Raw genomic sequence first — 17,996 nt, forward strand, 5'->3', positions numbered from 1 at the left:
AGACTGAGTCTTACGGGCTCTCATTTGGAATAACTCTGAACCATCGGAGACCACAGGCATGGATTGTTTTCTGGCATTCTCTCCCAGAGAACGTAGCCAAGTGGAATCAGAGCAGGCACTGTTCAGCATGTGTGTACGGAAGGGTCATCACTGGCTGACAGGATGACTAAGGAAATGCACACTTTACCTTGAGCTGTTCTTTGAAGGCAAAGTACTTTCCAGAGCAATTGAGCTCATAGCTGAGCTGGCATTTCTGCTCCTCCATGGTTTCACTGTCTACGTCACCCCCGACTTTAGCCACCTGTTTTCCAAACATGCGGTGGTATTCATCCAGGATGGCTCTAGAAATGTTCTTGATCTGTGTGTGGTAGTCGTTCACCGCCTGGGAAGACAGCAGATGTCAGGTAGTGAACAGGCCTGAAAGGTACCCACATCAAGGGTTAGAAACCCCAAGCCACGCTGGTTTTAAACCGAGCTGTTCCACCCACTGTATGTGACTCACTGATCACTGATCACAAATGGAACTGAATAAAAAGCCTGTGAAGGGACTGGAGAAATGGCTCAGAGGGTAAGAGCACTGCCTGCTCTTCCAAAGGTCCTGAGTTCAATTCCCAGAAACCACATGATGGCTCACAAGCATTTATAATAAGATCTGGTGCCCTCTTCTGCTGTACATGTAGGCAAAATACTGTGTATATATGACAAATAAATATATCTTTTTTGTTGCTGTTTTTCGAGACAGGGTTTCTCTGTGTAGCCTTGGCTGTCCTAGATTCACTTTGTAGACCAGGCTGACCTCAAACTCATAGTGATCCACCTGCCTCTGCCTCCTGAGTGCTGGGATTAAAGGCGTGCACCACCACGTCTGGCTTAATAAATCTTTAAAAAAAAAAAAAAAAGCCTGTGAAGAAGTAGCAGAGATGGCACTGTGTGTACACTATCTACCACCCACCACCCACCCCTCTCAGGAAGCCACACTAAAGAGCTCGTGTTGCCTTGAAATGCCTTGGCACCCACAATTTTACCCTGCGTTAACACTTGCCTTCTGAGCTCCCCCTGTCCTGCGGGTGAGAGGTGGCCTGGGGGGTATCATTTCCTTGACCCTGTATCAGGAAAAAGCAACAAAACAACAAAGGCTTTATTATCTACAGTCAGGCCTGTGTTCTTTCATATCTCCCCAGAGTCTGTGTGGAGTCTTTTTTGTTTTTGTTTTTGTTTTTTTTTCTTTCTTTCTTTCTTTTTCTCTTTTAGACAGGGTTTCTCTGTGTAGCCTTGGCTGTCCTGGACTCACTTTGTAGACCAGGCTGTCCTTGAACTCACAGTGATCCACCTGCCTCTGCCTCCCGAGTGCTGGGATTATAGGCGTGCGCTACCATACCCGGCTTCTGTGTGGAGTCTGGGGAGCTGTCTCCCTACTGCACTTGAGCACTGTTGTGTTCTCTCACTTAAAGCCCTAGATCTGTGCCCACGAACAGTATAGAGGAAGGTGCTGACCTGAGCCCTGGCTTTATTCTCACACTTTTTTTTTTTTTTTTAAACGTGTTGCTAAGTGACCTCTGGACTAAGGGCTGGGAAATAGTGGGCATCACATCTGTCTGTGCTTCTGAGCACAGGTTTGGAAAACTAAGTTTCCCTTCCCTCTAGGATGAAAAGTGTGTTCATAATCACAATTTATACATTATATTATTAAATTACAATGATGCTAGCACACTCTAAGAGTTTTTTTTTTTTTTAAAGATTTACTTGTTTGAAGTCAGGCATGGTGGCATATGCCTTTAATCCCAGCACTCAGGAGGTAGAGGCAGGCAGATCTCTGTGAGTTCAAAGCCAGCCTGCTCTACGAAGTAAGTCTAGGACAGCCAGGGCTGTTACACAGAGAAACCCTGCCTCAAAAAAACTAAATAAATATTTACTTGTTTTTATTCTATATGTATGGTTGTTTTGCCTGCAATTATAAATGTGCACAATGTGCTTGTGAGCATCAAAAGAGGTAGAAGATGGGCTGGAGAGATGGCTCAGCGGTTGGGAGCGCTGACTGCTGTTCCAGAGGTCCTGGGTTCAATTCCCAGCAACCACGCGGAGGCTCACAACCATCTATGATGTGATCTGGTGCCCTCTTCTGGCCTGCAGGGGTACAAGCAGGCAAAACACACTATACGTAATAAATAAATCTTTAAAAAAAAAAAAAGGCAGAAGAGGGCATTAGATCCTCTAGAACTGGAGTTAAGAGCAGTTGTTAGATACCATGTGGGTGCTGGGAAACAAGATCAGGTCCTCTGGGAGAACATCCAAGTGCTCTTAGTCACTTAGCCGTCTCTCCAGCCCCATCTCGGTCCCTCCTCTTTCTCGGGAGCCTCACATGAATCTACAAGGGGGACTGGGCATGGTGATGTGCACCTCTGATCCCAGCACTTGGAAGATGGAAGCAAGTGAGCCAGGAGTTCAAGGGCAGCTTCAGCTACATAGCACGCTTGAGGCGAGTCTGGGCTTCTGGGGCCCCTGTCCCAAAAAACACACAACAAAAACAAAACACAACGGAACAGAAGAAAGAACTTACAAAGGCTAAGTTAGCTCTGGTCCCTTATCAGTTCAGATTCCTGTCAAAATATACTGTATTGCCTTGTGATCCTCAATTCATAAGTTCAACTTGTCTCTAATAGGTCCTAAATAATTGTATAGAACTGCTAATGATTACTAATTTTAATCCTAGTTATCTTAAATATTTTATTTAATTTTAATTTATGTGCATTGGTGTGAGGATGTCAGATCTTAGAGTTACAGACAGTTGTGAGCTGCCATGTGGGTGCTGGGAATTGAACCTGGGTCCTTTGGAAGAGCAGGCAGTGCTCTTAACCACTTAGCCATCTCTCCAGCCCCCAATCCTAGTTATCTTAATAGGCAATATATTATACAGTAAGAAAAGACTTGGAATAATGTGTGGCAAAGTATCTCCTTTCAGCCTTGTTGTCAGCCTCCTAGGTTCCTCTCCAGAGATGATGTATCAGTTCATTCAAAGTATATGGTGAGGTGGGCTGGAGAGGTGGCTCAGAGGTTAAGAGCACTGATTGCTCTTCCAGAGGTCCTGAGTTCAATTCCCAGCAACCACATGGTAGCTCACAACCATCTATAATGTAAGCTAATGCCCTCTTCTAATTGTAGGTGTATATGCAGGCAGAGCACTGTATACATAAAAATAAATAAGTCCTTAAATATATATAGACACATACACACACACACGTTCCTACTGTCCATCAGCAGCTTTTTTCTAGGCCTTGGGTTGGAGCTAAACAACACAAGATTCTTGCCTTCATGGGCTTACTTTCTCATAGGGAAAGAAAGCCACTAAGATAAATATGGTAACCACATGGGGGAAATGGTGGTGGAGGCAGAGCTACGTGGGCCCAGGCTGGTGGAGCAGGAGAGCACACTTCATCAGAGGAGGCCTCACTGCAACTATCTGAGCAAAGGCCAAGGGAAGAGAAAGGGAAAGCCATGTGAGGATGAGGACACTTCAGGCAAAGTGAAGGGCTTGCTGCAAACACGAGCCTATGATCCCAGCACTGAGGAAGCACAGGCAGGCGGATCTCTGCCAGTTCAAGGCCGGCCTGCTCTACAGAGGGAGTTAGGACAGCCAGAGCTACATACTGAGTCGCTGCCTCAGAAACAAAACGAACACAGTAACAAAACATGAACCTCGAGTGTGAGGAATAGGAAAGATATTGGTGTAACAGGATTGAAGAGGCGAGGGCAACGCAGAGGCAGACTATGTGGGCCATTGTGTCTTTTTAAGGACTTTTACTCAGGGTCTGATAGTTTCTGAACAGAAGGATCACGTGGGTTGACCTTCATGTTGATATAACCATTTTATAATGCTATATTAATAAGCAGGGGAGATGGTTCAAGCAGGATGACCTGAGTTTGAATCCCATCACCCACGTAAAAACACTACCATAGAAAAGCCGGATACAAGACCCAGAAAGACACGCATGGTATACACTCACTTATAAGTGGTTATTATTAGCCCAACACAGATGTCCTCTGAGAGACTTCACCCAGCGGGGGATCGGGACAGATGCTGGGACTCTGGGCGGAGCACTGAGGGTTGTGGGGAAGAGTTGGGGGGATGGACACCTGGAGGGATCAGCATCTGCACCCAGGGAGGCCTGCACAAACCGATGCACCAACCAAGGACATTGCCAGCTGAGAACCTAGACCCTGTTCAGATGTAGCTGATGGACGGCTCATCCTCCATGTGTGTGGGGGAGGGGGCAAGGAGAGCGGGACTGCCTCTGACATCAACTCTGCTGCCCAAGATTTGATCACCGCCCCTTGGTGGGGTGGCCTTGCAGGCACACAGAAGAGATTGCAGGCTAACTGGATGACACCTGATAGGCTGATAGGTGGGGAAAGAGGGACCCCCTGTCAGAGGTCTAGGGGAGGGGAAAAGGGTGGAAGAGGGAGAGAGGGTGGGAACAGGAAGATAAGAGCGAGGGGACAACAATCGGCATGTAATATGAAGAAATTATTAAAAAACAAAAACGGTACAGGACGTGCTTCACCTCTGGGGTGGGGTGGGGGTGGACATGGGTAGGTGGGAGACAGGAAGTTAGCAGGGTCCAGCAGTTTAGTTAAAATGTTATGCTCCACGTTGAGTTAAAAGACTCCATCTCAAAAAATAAGGTGAGGTCATAGAGATGGCCCAGTGGACAAAGGCACTTGCTGTGTAAACTTCAAACCTGAGTCCCATCCTTGGAACCTATGGAAAGGTGGGGCGGGGGCACCAGCTCTATAAAGCTGTACTCTGCCCACAAATGCAACATGGAGTGTACACACACACACACACACACACGACAACACGACACGACAACAACAATAGTACATGTTTAAATAATAAACAAAGTGAAAGTGATTGAGGAAGACTGCCCTCTGACCTCCTCACATGCACACACGAGTGAGTGGATGTAAACACACCTGTGCATACAGGAGTACGCGGCACAAACAGACACAGAAAATACACACACGGGTGAGTACACTTGTATACATATGTGCTACATGAGTATACTACGAAGCAAACACACACACACACACACACACACACACACACACACACTCGCTCAGCAAATATGGACACATGGGTGAGTGCACAGAAGTATGCAGTAAAACACGCAGGTACACACCTGCATAATCAATCGAAAACAAAAGTGAAACATCCCATAAATTGTGGGATGTAGTGAACACAGTCCCCAGATGAAAATTTCTATTTCTAAATACATTTAAAGTACATTAAACAGGAAGAGAGGAGCTGGGGACGCAGCACAGTTGGTAAGATGTTCGCCTAGTATGCAATAATCCCTGGTTTGATTGCTAACACAGCACAAAGCCAGGTTTGATGGTGCTCGCCGGCACCTGAGGAATGGAAGACAAGAGGATCAGAAGTCCGAGGCTGCCATTGGCTACACAGTCCAGGATACATAAAACTCAATCTTAAAACAAGACAAAGCAAAAACAGAAGAAAGCCAAGTCAGCAACTTAATTGTACACTCTAAGGACAGAGAAAAAAAGAGAGCAAACTTTGCCCAAGGTTTGCAGAAGGAAAGTTTTAGAAGTTTAGTAAGAAGAAGCTGGGCAGTGGTGGTGCACTCAGGAGGCAGAGGCAACCAGATCTCTGTGAGTTTGATGTCAGCCTGGTCTACAAAGTGAGTCCAGGGCAGCCAAGGCTACACAGAGAAACCCTGTCTTGGAAAACTAAAAAAAAAAAAAAAAAAAAAAAAAAAAAAAAAAAAAAAAAAAAAAAAAAAAAGGTCTCACATGGTATCCCAGGCTGGAGAGATGGCTCAGAGGTTAAGAGCACTGACTGCTCTTCCAGAGGTCCTGAGTTCAATTCCCAGCAACCACATGGTGGCTCACAGCCATCTATAATGAGATCTGCTGCCCTCTTCTGGCCTGCAGGCATACATGCAGGCAGAGCACTGTATACATAATAAATAAATAAATAAATCTTTTTTTTTTTTTTGGTTTTTCGAGACAGGGTTTCTCTGTGTAGCCTTGGCTGTCCTAGATTCACTTTGTAGACCAGGCTGGCCTCAAACTCACAGCGATCCGCCTGCCTCTGCCTCCCGAGTGCTGGGGATTAAAGGCGTGCGCCACCCACCGCCTGGCAAATAAATCTTTTTTTAAAAAAGAAAAAAGAAAGTACTGTTACAGCACAGTAGGAATTTGAGTGTTTTATACTTTCTTGCTCATGTCAACTTTTGAATTTAATGATGAAAAGAAAAAAAAAAAAAGAATTTTAATTATGTTTGCAAAGAGGACGCAATAATGGAATAAACCCTAACCTGTAACAAAGACAGAAACACTGCTGCTGGGGATGGGGAAACTACACTTTGGGGACAATCTGAGTGCCTCGTCTTCATCCCACAACTGTGCCTAACAGAAGAACAAGTGCCCCATACCTTCTGGCCAGTTCCTCCGGCATTCGCTTCGGAACCAAGGCTTTGTCCAGCTGGATCTCTAAGACAATGTATGTCCCCGCTTCTAAATATTGCTGCAAAGACATTGTTACTTGTTAATCTCATACGAAGACAGTAAGGAAACATTTTTAGCAACATCAGGTACTGCTTACAACATAGGAAGGAAAAACGTGTATAAACTGCACATAACTGCACATGCAGAGTGATCGCTATGGTTCAAATGTAGCAGTAGTGGCTAGCTCACGGGAGAAAGTGTATTCATGTCTGTTTTTGGAAATTTCCACTCCAGTGGATCCTGTTGAAATTACTTTGGGTTTTTTGAGACAGGGTTTCCCTATGTGGCCTTAGCTATCCTGGAGTCTCTTCTTAGACCAACTGGCCTCTGCTTCTCAAGTGCTGGGATTAAAGGTGTGTGGAACGTCCGCTCTGATACATATATTATTTTCTTTTTGAGACAGGGTTTTACTTTGTGGTCCTGGTTGGCCTGGCACTGTGTAAACCAGGGCCTGGCACTCACAGACATCCTCCTGCCTCCCCAGTGTTGGGATTAAAGACGTGGCCTGGCACTGTGTAAACCAGGGCCTGGCACTCACAGACATCCTCCTGCCTCCCCAGTGTTGGGATTAAAGACGTGCACCACAATGGCTGCTGAACTCATGCATACTTCTTTTGGAACTACTTTAAATGCGTGTCACCCTTCCCTCCAGCAGCCGTCTTATGTAGAAGTGTTATCTTCAAGTCCGTGTATCCTCAGGGAAAGTCTTCTCAGCATCCGCCAACTCCGACTGCTGACCACATGGACCCAGACTTACTTTTACCAACATCCTAATTATAGCCGTCTCCTGTGCTCATGTCTCCTCTTGAGATTTCTCTTAATGATGTCAACCCTCCACAAAGCAACGCCTGAAACCTGAGTTGTCTTTAACTTTCCTTCATCAATCTCCCTGTCCCCACAAACTCCCCAAACCCAAACACCTGTCCTCTGCAGGTCGCTGACTTCCTCTACTGCTGCTCTTCCCCAAGTGAAACTGTCATCAGTGCGCAAGCGCACTATAATGAAACCCGGGGCCCCGCCCACCTTCACACTGAAAACCGGACGAGAATCCTGGCTTGCAATACAACTCGTCATTCAACATCATCACAGGGAGTGTGGTGTGCGGTAGAGTGCTTACCCAACATTCCTTTGGTCCTGTGTCCAGTGCCCAGCTTGGGAAGGGGTCAGATGGAGCTCTAGTCTCCTGCAGAATGACGCTTAAGCACAGGAGTGAGCCTCTCGGCTTCTCCAGACTTCTTTTCTCTACCTGTCGCTGCTCTCTAGAGCCGCTCCGTCCCGTCCTCCTACATCATACCCTGAGGTTTTCTCGGGGCCTTGACTCAAGTTCTTTTCTAACCCTGGAATGCCTCTCTCTCCATCTTCACAGGGCAGAGGGTTGTCTTTTTACTGTGTTTGGGGTCACCTTTTCTTTGACGAGTCCCCTGGGACCATTTTACCCTAATAGATAGGCAGGTTTGCCTGCTCTGAGCCCGGTAAGGACTTGTCCTAGTGTTTCTATTACAGCAGCCACCAATGTTCCGGGCGTAGTTAGAAATGCCACAGCCTGGACAGAGAGCAGCGTGTCTTGAGGGCAGATGGACAAACACTACTAGTGACGCGTCTTTGCATCCCTTATGGTACGTAATGTAGAATTAGTGAAAGATTAAAGTTTAATTCTGAGTCGGGCGTGGTGGCGCAGGCCTTTAGCCTCAGCACCCAGAAGGCAGAGGCAGGTGGATCTCTGTGAGTTTGAGTCTAGCCTGGTCTACAGAGTGAGTTCCAGGACAGCCAAAGTTACACACAGAAACCCAGCCTGGAAAAACAAAACAAGTTTAATTCTGGAAAGGACCTTAAATGCAATCTAGTGCCAACCCACTTTGCAGTCTTTGTGAACTAGGTTGCCCAAGGTCATAGCCCAGTCATGAGTGAATACCCCCGGTGACTCATGCCCCACTTTCTACAAAAGCTGTGTTGCTCAGCAAAGGTCTGGTGGATTTTAATTTAGTTTCTAAAGTGTTGAGCATAGTTACCTGTCCTTCTAGGTTGTGGCTCAGGAGGGTGTCACCTTCCAAAGGGGTGTCTGAGCTCTGGGATTTTATACTAGGCGCTTGCTAAAACAAAAAGAAACATCGAGACATCTTTCGTGTCCTTCATAGCAGTAAGGACATTAAAACAAAAGACACTGATACAATTCACCCGATGGGAAATACATGAGGTCCCGAGAGCCTACCAGCTCCCCAGGCCGACTCCGCCCATCCGCATCCTTGTCTTTCACTGGTTTCTCTTCTTTCAGATTCTTGGAAACAGGTTTGGACAACGGAGAGCCGAGCCCTCCTGCTTTGTTGTTGTGAACCATGTGGTGCCCGGTGTCCCTGAATAAGCTGAACAAGCATTTGGTCTGAAAAGAAGCACATGCACAACCATGGGTCATGGGTAATGGGGCCTCCCAAGGGGGCCACTCCCCCCACATTATTTCACTACCCGCGAGAGACCTGAAGAACCTCACTGCATTCCTCACTTGTAGAACGTATAAAGTCACCATTGGGAACCAGCTGCCTCCCTGTTACTTAAAGTGGGAGGAAGAGACCTTGCAGCTGTAATTGGTTTTGGTGTCATAATTCTAGTCATCAGAAGGATTTCACCTTTAACGTACAATTCTGAGTTACTTCAAGTAAAATAATTCATTTATATAAAAGAGACAGGGTTTGTCTAATTACTATTTACTTATCAAGCATAATTAGAAGAATAAGGCAAGTTTGAGCTCACAATAAAGCTTGGTATGGTTCAAATCACAGTCCAGTTTGTCATGTTGTTTTCTAGGGGAAATTAACCTCCTGTAAAACTTAACAATAAAAATGCATTATGTAATCATTGTAAAAGACAGTTATTTTTCAATAATAAAGTTATGGAAGATCCATCATCCATTTGCACGCCAAGTAAGTAGCAGACTCTTCCTTTAAAACAGAAATCAACCAGGCAGTGGTGGTGCACACCTTTAATCCCAGCGCTCAGGAGGCAAAGGTGGCTCTGAGTTGGAGGCCAGTCTGGTTTACAGAGTGAGTTCCAGGACAGCCAGGGATACACAGAGAAGTCCTAACTCATAATAAATAAATAAATAAATAAATAAATAAATAAATCATATAGGGATTTATCAGTAAAATAACTTAAAATTTACCGCCAGCCACAAACCCTTTGATCTACAATGGTGTGATGCCTGCAAGATACACTAGGACAATGGTAGAACAAAGCTTGTGGGAGTAACCAACAAATAACTCTGTGAGGCATCTTGCCAACCCAAGTAAAAATGGTAAGATCAGAGTTGTTGAGATGGCTTAGCAGTTAAGAGCAATGGTTGCTCTTTCAGAGGTCCTGAGTTCACATCTCAGCAGTGACATGGTAGCTCACAACCATCTATAAAGGGACCTGATGCCTTCTTCTGGAATGTAGGTGTACATGCAGGCAGAGCACTCATACACTAATAATAAAATATAATGACAATAACAATAATAAAATATAATAACTGGGTGCAGAGGTGCACGCCTTTAATCCCAGCACTCTGGACGGCAAAACAGGTAGATCTCTGTGTGCTCTGGCCAGCCCGGTCTACAAAGTGAGTCCAGGACAGTCAAGACTACACAGAGAAATCCTTTCTCAAAAAAACCAATAATAATTTTTAAAGGTGTACAATGTTTAAAAAACCATGCTCATACCTGCCATGGCGATGCATACCTTCAATCCCAGCACTCGGGAGTCAGAGAGAGAGATAGATCTCTGAGTTTGAGGTCAGGGTCAGTTTGATCTATATATCAAGTTCCGGGCCAGCCAGGGCTACACAGTGAGACTCTGTCTCAAAAAAAAAAAAAAAAAAAAAAAAAAATCCACACTCATGAAAAGTTTGGGGGCTTTTCCCCTGCCGCCGCCGAGTTGCGCGAAGGCGGAGGCTCGGGTGTGTTCAAGATTCGGCCTCACCCGTAATCCACAACCATGGCCGAGGAAGGCATTGCTGCTGGAGGTGTAATGGACATCAGCGCTGCTCTTCAAGAGGTGCTGAAGACCGCCCTCATCCACGATGGCCTAACACGTGGCATACGCGAAGCTCCCAAAGCCTTAGACAAGTGCCAGGCCCACCTTTGTGTGCTGGCATCCAACTGCGATGAGCCCATGTACGTCAAGCTGGTGGAGGCGCTGTGTGCTGAGCACCAGATCAACCTGGTTAAGGTTGATGACAAGAAACTGGGGGAAGGGGTAGGCCTCTGTAAAACTGATCGAGAGGGAAAGCCACGGAAAGTGGTTAGTTGCAGTTGTGTAGTGGTTAAGGACTATGGCAAAGAATCTCAGGCCGAGGATGTCATCGAGGAGTACTTCAAATGCAAGAAATGAATAAATAAATGTTTTGCTCAAAAAATATGTTGGGGGATCAGCTGGGGGTGGTGGCACATGCCTTTAATCCAGCCTGGTCTACGGAGTGAGCCTAGGACAGCCAAGGCTACACAGAAAAACTCTGTCTCAAAAAACTAAAAAAAGAAAAAAAAAATTTTGAGGGATATAAAACTGGAAAAAAAAATCCAGAAGAAGAAGAAAGAAAAGAAAAGAAAAGTCAACTGTGGGCATGGTGGTATATCCTATACCATCATCCCTTGGAAGGCAGAAGCAGGAATGTTGCAAGTTTAAAAATAGCCTGAGCTACATATAAGAAACCATGTCTGGCCGGGCGTGGTGGCGCACGCCTTTAATCCCAGCACTCGGGAAGCAGAGGCAGGTGGATCGCTGTGAGTTTGAGGCCAGCCTGGTCTACAAAGTGAGTCCAGGATGGCCAAGGTTTTTTTTTTTTGAAAAAACCAAAAAAAAAAAAAAAAAAAAAAAAAACCATGTCTGTGTTACAAATGGAGTCAGCAACCAGTGCCTGGGGAGGACAAAGACCCAACGGGAGGAACTAAAGTGACAAAGCACTGAAATGACTTCTAAACATGTCAAGGACATGTCAAAGACAGACGCTTCTCTCAATCTTAGTCAGAGAAACCTTTCTTCATAGTGTACAGTGGTGAATGCCATTCACTGTTCCTAGATGTCACTGCAAAGATGTGAGTGCTAAAGATTTAACCACATACATATATGGGGGATAAATTCAGATGATACATTTTGCTGGGCCCAGTGGCGCATGTCTGTAATCCCAGCACTCGGGAGGCAGAGGCAGGTGGATCACTGTGAGTTCGAGGCCAGCCTGGTCTACAAAGCAAGTCTAGGACAGCCAAGGCCGCACAGAGAAACCTCGTCTGGGGGAGGGGTGTGTTATGCAATTTCTTACCTTTTCAAAGACTGTGCCATCCAAGTAGGGGTGCACATGAAAAGCCCCTCTTATCCTCTTCACTCCTGGATACAAGAGTGGGACCATGTTGACATAAGCCACACCATGAAAGGAAAGCTGGTTTTCATCATCAGCCTAAGGGAATAAGAGCAGAGGGGCGAAGCCGGGCGTGGTGGCGCACGCCTTTAATCCCAGCACTCGGGAGGCAGAGGCAGGCGGATCGCTGTGAGTTCGAGGCCAGCCTGCTCTACAAAGCGAGTCCATGATGGCCAAGGCTACACAGAGAAACCCTGTCTTGAAAAACCAAAAAAAAAAAAAAAAAAAAAAAAAGAGCAGAGGGGCGGACAGTGGGGAGCTCAGCCTTGGAGTTCAAAGGCTGTTGCAGGAACAAGCTCTGCTTAAGCGACCAGCTGTGTAGCTTTGCTCAGTTATGCAGACACTTTGGGACCTGGCTTCATTTCCACAGTGTTTTTAACAGCCACTGAGACATGCATGTTAGCAGGGTTGATGAGGTAAAAGGCCATAGGTCAGTACAGCCACTGAGACACGCATGTTAGCAGCGTTGATGAGGTAAAAGGCCATAGGTCAGTCAAGGGAAATTCAACTGAATTACTACTACAAAAACCTCGTCAAAGTCAATTTCAGCAAGCTGCTTCTTAGGAGAACAGTCGAATTTGGTAAAAAGATAGTTACAGAATTTAAGAGAAATTAGATAGTCTGGCTCAAACTGTATTTCAGAGACTCCTGTGATGTGAGCAGAATTTTCCAGACTTTCAGTATGGCTTCTGCCCAATGTGTTTTAATTTATCCCCTCAGTTGATAGGGCATGCTTTGCTGAGAAGGGGTTCTCTGTGTATCCAGGTTCTAAAGAGCGCTTTCATCAATCAGCTATGCCTGCCACAGACTAAGGAGCACAACTGAGCCTACCATGTGTTTAAAACACCTGCTCACCTGCTTCCATCCAAACTCACTCCAAAGATAAACAGCCTGTGAACATAGTCTGATGTCTTTTTTTTTTTTTTTTTTTTTGCTAAAATATGCCAAAGGAAAATCAAATTTCAGAGAAAACTAATTCCAAGCTTAAAAGTAATCTCTTTAAAGTTGCCCACTATAATAATAGTTAGATGCAAGACAGGGTTTCTCTGTGTAGTCTTGGCTGTCCTGGACTCGCTTTGTAGACCAGGCTGGCCTCGAACTCACAGTGATCCACCTGCTGGGATTAAAGGCGTGAGCCACCACACCTGGCTTTAAAAATTCCATTTTGTATTTAAGCCACATCTGGCTGGGTTTGTTCCATAACTGTGCTATTGTGGTAATAAACACTGATGTGCCAGTATTTCTGTGATGTGTTGACTTGGGGTAATTTGGGCAAAATACTCAGAAGTGGTACAGCTGTGACATATGCTAGATCTATTTTTAGTTTTGGACCGCCCCCCATACTGATTTCCATAGTGGGTGGACTAGCTTCCACCCCCACCAGTGCTGCACAAGGCTCCCTTTTGTTCATTGTGGTGACATTTTTGTTCCACAAAAGCATCTTTTCAAAACCACATCAAATAACTTAGATGCTCGCTAGGTGCCTGCTATGAGTTGTGTGTCATGCTAGGTTCTGTGTGAGCTGTAAAGCAATCTAATGCAGGGCCCCTGCTCTCATGGAATTTATACAAAAGGAGTAAAGATGAGACAGGAAAGATGAGAGAGAACACATTCCATGTTCACAAAACTGTGTCTTTCCAGAATCATGTTTACCCACAAATCTATCACACTAACAAGCATTTTGTAGGTAAGCCTAAATTGAATAGGTCAAACTGTATTACTCATTTTGACCTGGATAAAAATGACTATATCTTATGGTACCTATGGTAAGAATATAACAAAGGGTCAAAGGAGCTGGGTGTGGTGGTGCACGCCTTTAGTCCCAGCATTCGGAAGGCAGAGGCAGGCAGATCTTGGTGAGTTTGAGGCTAGCCTGGTCTACAAAGTGAGTTCAGGACAGCCAGGGCTACAAAGAGAAACCCTGTCTCAAACAAACAAACAAACAAACAAACAAACAATACCCCTCCAAAAAAACCAACAAGAAAAACAAAACAAAAACCCAAAGGGTCAAGGGGAAATAAGTATCTGAAAATAAGGCTTGAATAAGTATTTGTGAGCAACAGGAAACTTCATTGGCCAAACATCCTGGTTTTCCAGGGAAAGGGAAATGTCAGGACATGCACTAAGAAAGTCTGAGGGAAAAGATCCACAAATTAGCCACGTTAGAGGAAACAGCCACATCAAATCACATTAGACATAGAATAACAGATTTGATTTGATAGGTCACTTCTAATTTTAAAAACCAGAGGTGAAGTTCCCCTCTGCTGTCTAGGCTGCTCTCCAGCTCCGGATCTAAAATGATCCTTGTCTCAGTCTTCCAGTTGCTGGGAGCCATGGGCAGAAGCCACCACAACAGGTTTATTTTGGGGGTTCACATGCTTACCTTCTCAAGTTTGCCTGCTTTCCCTTTTGGTACAATGACCAAAGGCACTCTTGTGATCTCTACGGGCCAGAGCCGGCAATCAGCAATGCGCTTCTGGAAACTGCAAATTAAAAACCAGCCCATCAGCACATGCAAACATGGACCAGTATAGCTTGAAAGGAAATATTCTCCTTTTTAAGAAAATTATAACTGAAATGAGCTAGGGATACGGTTCAGCAGTAGAGCCAGTGCTTGCCTAGTCCTGGGTTCAGTTCAAAGGACTAAAAATAAAATCTATTGCCTAGAAAGTAATAGAATGTGTGTGTGTGTGTGTGTGTGTGTGTGTGTGTGTGTGTGTGTGTGTGTATACAGGGGATGGGGGGTATGACAGTGAATATCTATCTTATTAGCCAGATGAATTTGTTTGTTTTGGAGACAACCCCTAAATACCAGGATTACAGATGTGTGTCACCATGCCTGGCTAGATTGATTTTTGTTTTTTGTTGTTTTGTTTGTTTTTCTTTTTCTTTTTTTCTTTTTTTTTCTTTTTTTTTTTTTTTTTTTGTTTTTCGAGACAGGGTTTCTCTCTGTAGCCTTGGCCATCCTGGACTCACTTTGTAGACCCGGCTGGCCTCGAACTCACAGCGATCCGCCTGCCTCTGCCTCCTGAGTGCTGGGATTAAAGGCGTGCGCCACCACGCCCGGCTGTTTTTCTAGACAGGATTTCTCTATGTAGTCCTGGCTGTCTTGGAATTCACTCTGTAGGCCAGGCTGGCCTCGAATTCAGAGATCTGCCTGCCTCTGCCTCCCAAGTGCTGGATTAAAGGCATAGATCACCACAGCTGGCTGATTGATTATTTTTAAATGTTTACTTTTTTGTTTTTGTTTTTGTGTTTTTGTTTTTGTTTTCCGAGACAGGGTTTCTCTGTGTAGCTTTGGCTGTCCTAGACTCCCTTTGTAGAACAGGCTGGCCTCGAACTCACAGCAATCCGCCTGCCTCTGCCTCCCGAAGTGCTGGGATTAAAGGCGTGTGCCACCATGCCCGGCATAGTGATTGGTTTTTAAAAAAACTCTCCTTGGTTTATAGATTTATAAAAATAATTTTACTTAAGTGCTAACAGTTTCAAATAACACATCTTTTAGTGCCATATGGCAACAGAAGCCTGACAGAAGGTTAAGACAAGAGGATTACAAAGTGAGGACTGCACAGTGAGTTCCAGGCCAGTCTGGGATGCTTTGCAAGACCTTGTCTCAGAAACAAACCACTGAGGAGGCTGGGGGGTGGCGCATGTCTTTAATCTTAGCACTGCGGGACAGAAGCCAGAGGACTGTGAATTTCAGGCCAGCCTCATCTACACAGGGAGACCCTGTCTAATCAAACAGACACAAATAAAGCATTGAAAATTGTAATGGTTCATCTTACCAAGCTGGCAGGACTTGTATTTACTATAGAGAAACATATCCCTGGGTACATTTCTGAATATGCCTCTAGACAGGTTTAACTGCACAGGGAAGACCCACATTCAGACTGAATATGGGTGACAGAATCCTAAGCTGAGTCTTTAACTGAATAAAGGGGAAAGTGGATAGTAGCATTCACCTGTCTCTGTCCCTGCTCCCTGGTCCAATTGAAAACTGTAGCCTTAAGCCAAGTGTGGTGGCATATACCTTTAATCTCAGCACTTGAGAGGCAGAGGCAGAACTGTGAGTTCGAGGCCAGCCTGGTCTACAAAGTGAGTGTAGGATTGTCAAGACTACACAGAGAAACCCTGTCTCAAAAAACCAAACCAAAACAAAAAAACAAAAACAAAAGAAAACTGTAGACTTTTTGTTTTTTGAGACAGGGTTCCTCTATGGAGCCTTGGCTGTCCTGGAACTCAATTTGTAGACCAGACTGGCCTTGAACTCACAGAGATCTGCCTGCCTCTGTCTCTCTGAATGCTGGGATTAAAGGCATGTACCACCACGCACGGCTGAAAACTGGGATTTTTTTTTCCTTAGCTCCATCAGAGAGTTGAGGTTAAAGGAAAACTGTGACCTGAAATTTGGAGAGACAGGAAAATACAGGCACAAATCTGAGATCTACTTTACAGATGGCCAAGGTACAATAACTAGGGGGGAAAAAAGACCTTAATTATAACTTTGACAAATTATTGAGGACTAAGAATTTTAAAATTCCACAGAACCCAGATTTTTTGTTTTTTGTTTTGGAGACAGGATTTCTCTGTGTAGCCTTGGTTGTTCTGGACTCATGTTGTAGACCAGGCTGCCCTTGAACTCACAAAGATCTGCTTGTCTATGCCTCCTAAGCTCCTGAGTGCTGGGATTAAAGGCGTGCGCCACCTCGCTCAGAGAACTCAGATTTCAGGACCCCCTGTTCCTGTGGATGTTACATACAGGAGGCCCCATGCTTCAAGGAGGGTAGGAAGTCCATGCTTTGAAACATTCCCAAGTGTTCTTTTTTCTGGTTTTTGTTTTATTTCTGAGACAGAGTCTCGCTATGTAGCGCTGGCTGACCTGGAATTTGCTATATAGACTGGCTTGATCTCAAACTCACAGGGTGAGTTCTACCTCTGTCTCCTGAGTGTTGGGATTAATGGTGTGCACAGCTCAGAGTGTTCTTTTTAAGAAAGGCCTAGTCTTTAAGGGAAACTATCAGAGCCTTGTCTTCCGCTGGACAACACCTCTGCCCAGCCTTCCCTCAACAAAAGGTGGCAAAGGAAGGGGGAAAGAAAGTACTATGTAAAAAAAAAAGAAGAAGAAGAAAAAGAAGAAGAAGAAGAAGAAGAAGAAAAGAAGAAGAAGAAGAAGAAGAAGAAGAAGAAGAAGAAGAAGAAGAAGAAGAAGAAGAAGAAGAAGAAGAAGAAAGAAAGAAAGAAAGAAAGAAAGAAAGGACTATGTACCCTTCTGAGAATGAGAGCCCAAGCACTCAAATCTACTAAAACCCCAGCCCAAAATTTACAGGGCTCCAACAGAATTCAGCTGAGAAAGCAGAGGAACAGAGTCCCATCTTGATAACCCCTCATAGATTAGCCCAAAGAACACAGGGCAGGAGAAACTGAGCAGAGGCCTGTGGCACAGCTACAAAAACACTCCTAATCCAAGTCCTAGATGGATCAAGACCAAACCTCACACCCAAGTCCCTAGTCCTTAGATTCCTACTTCCGCAGACACAATGCCCAGAAACCAATCCAAAATTAAATAGGGCCAGTGGCTCAGTGGGACCATCACGATGGAAGAGAACAGACCCTGACAAGTTGTCCTCTGAGCTCAGATGTGATGAGTGGGCCTCACAGGTTTGATGCACATGAACTTGAGGACATGGTAGATCAGAAGTGAGGCATCCATGTTATCTGTGGGGTCAAATTATTCCCAATCGTGGACTACTGCAAAAGTGGCAGGCCCTGCACTCCCGAAAGCTTCCACTGTGTTGTCACAGCCTGCCAATCATGGTTGCTAAGGAATCTCACTCATGTCTAGTCAAAAACTGTACTCACTACAATTATTCTGCAAAAGGAGAAAGAAAGGTGTTCTCAGGCAGGAAGCCAGCCAGCAGCTGCCTTGTGAGCATAGCCTGTGCATGTGTATTAATGAGCAGATGAGAAGTGCTAAAGGTTACAGAGAAACAAAACACTGAGTCGCAAGTTCAAATCCATAGAACACGAAGAAATTACCAAACACTTCATAAGTTAAGGTAAAGCAATTAAAGCTTTGTCTTGTTCTTTATTG

General features: G+C 45.0%; 2 protein-coding genes across 2 annotated transcripts in view; one reads left to right on the forward strand and one right to left on the reverse strand.

Moving 5' to 3' along the window:
• The window catches only part of Cfap70 (cilia and flagella associated protein 70), a 68,489-nt gene that overhangs the window by 26,047 nt on the left and 24,446 nt on the right, over nucleotides 1–17,996 (reverse strand). Inside the window, exons 9-15 of the mRNA XM_051142678.1 lie at nucleotides 14,289–14,388; nucleotides 11,810–11,944; nucleotides 8,735–8,902; nucleotides 8,535–8,615; nucleotides 6,453–6,544; nucleotides 1,043–1,103; nucleotides 188–382 (exon numbers count right to left, since the gene is read on the reverse strand). Coding sequence (XP_050998635.1) covers nucleotides 188–382; nucleotides 1,043–1,103; nucleotides 6,453–6,544; nucleotides 8,535–8,615; nucleotides 8,735–8,902; nucleotides 11,810–11,944; nucleotides 14,289–14,388 — 832 coding nt within the window. The remainder of the gene's footprint in view (nucleotides 1–187; nucleotides 383–1,042; nucleotides 1,104–6,452; nucleotides 6,545–8,534; nucleotides 8,616–8,734; nucleotides 8,903–11,809; nucleotides 11,945–14,288; nucleotides 14,389–17,996) is intronic.
• Nucleotides 10,428–10,884, forward strand: LOC127186219 (40S ribosomal protein S12-like). The gene has a single exon (XM_051142673.1). The coding sequence runs from the start codon at nucleotides 10,489–10,491 to the stop codon at nucleotides 10,882–10,884; it is 396 nt and encodes a 131-aa protein (XP_050998630.1). The 5' UTR covers nucleotides 10,428–10,488.

This window comes from Acomys russatus, chromosome 3 (assembly GCF_903995435.1).
Source record: "Acomys russatus chromosome 3, mAcoRus1.1, whole genome shotgun sequence".
Lineage (NCBI taxonomy): Eukaryota > Metazoa > Chordata > Mammalia > Rodentia > Muridae > Acomys > Acomys russatus.

Excerpts from the sequence above, each read along its gene's own strand:
- LOC127186219 (XM_051142673.1), top strand. The coding sequence starts at position 10,489 with ATGGCCGAGGAAGGCATTGCTGCTGGAGGTGTAATGGACATCAGCGCT.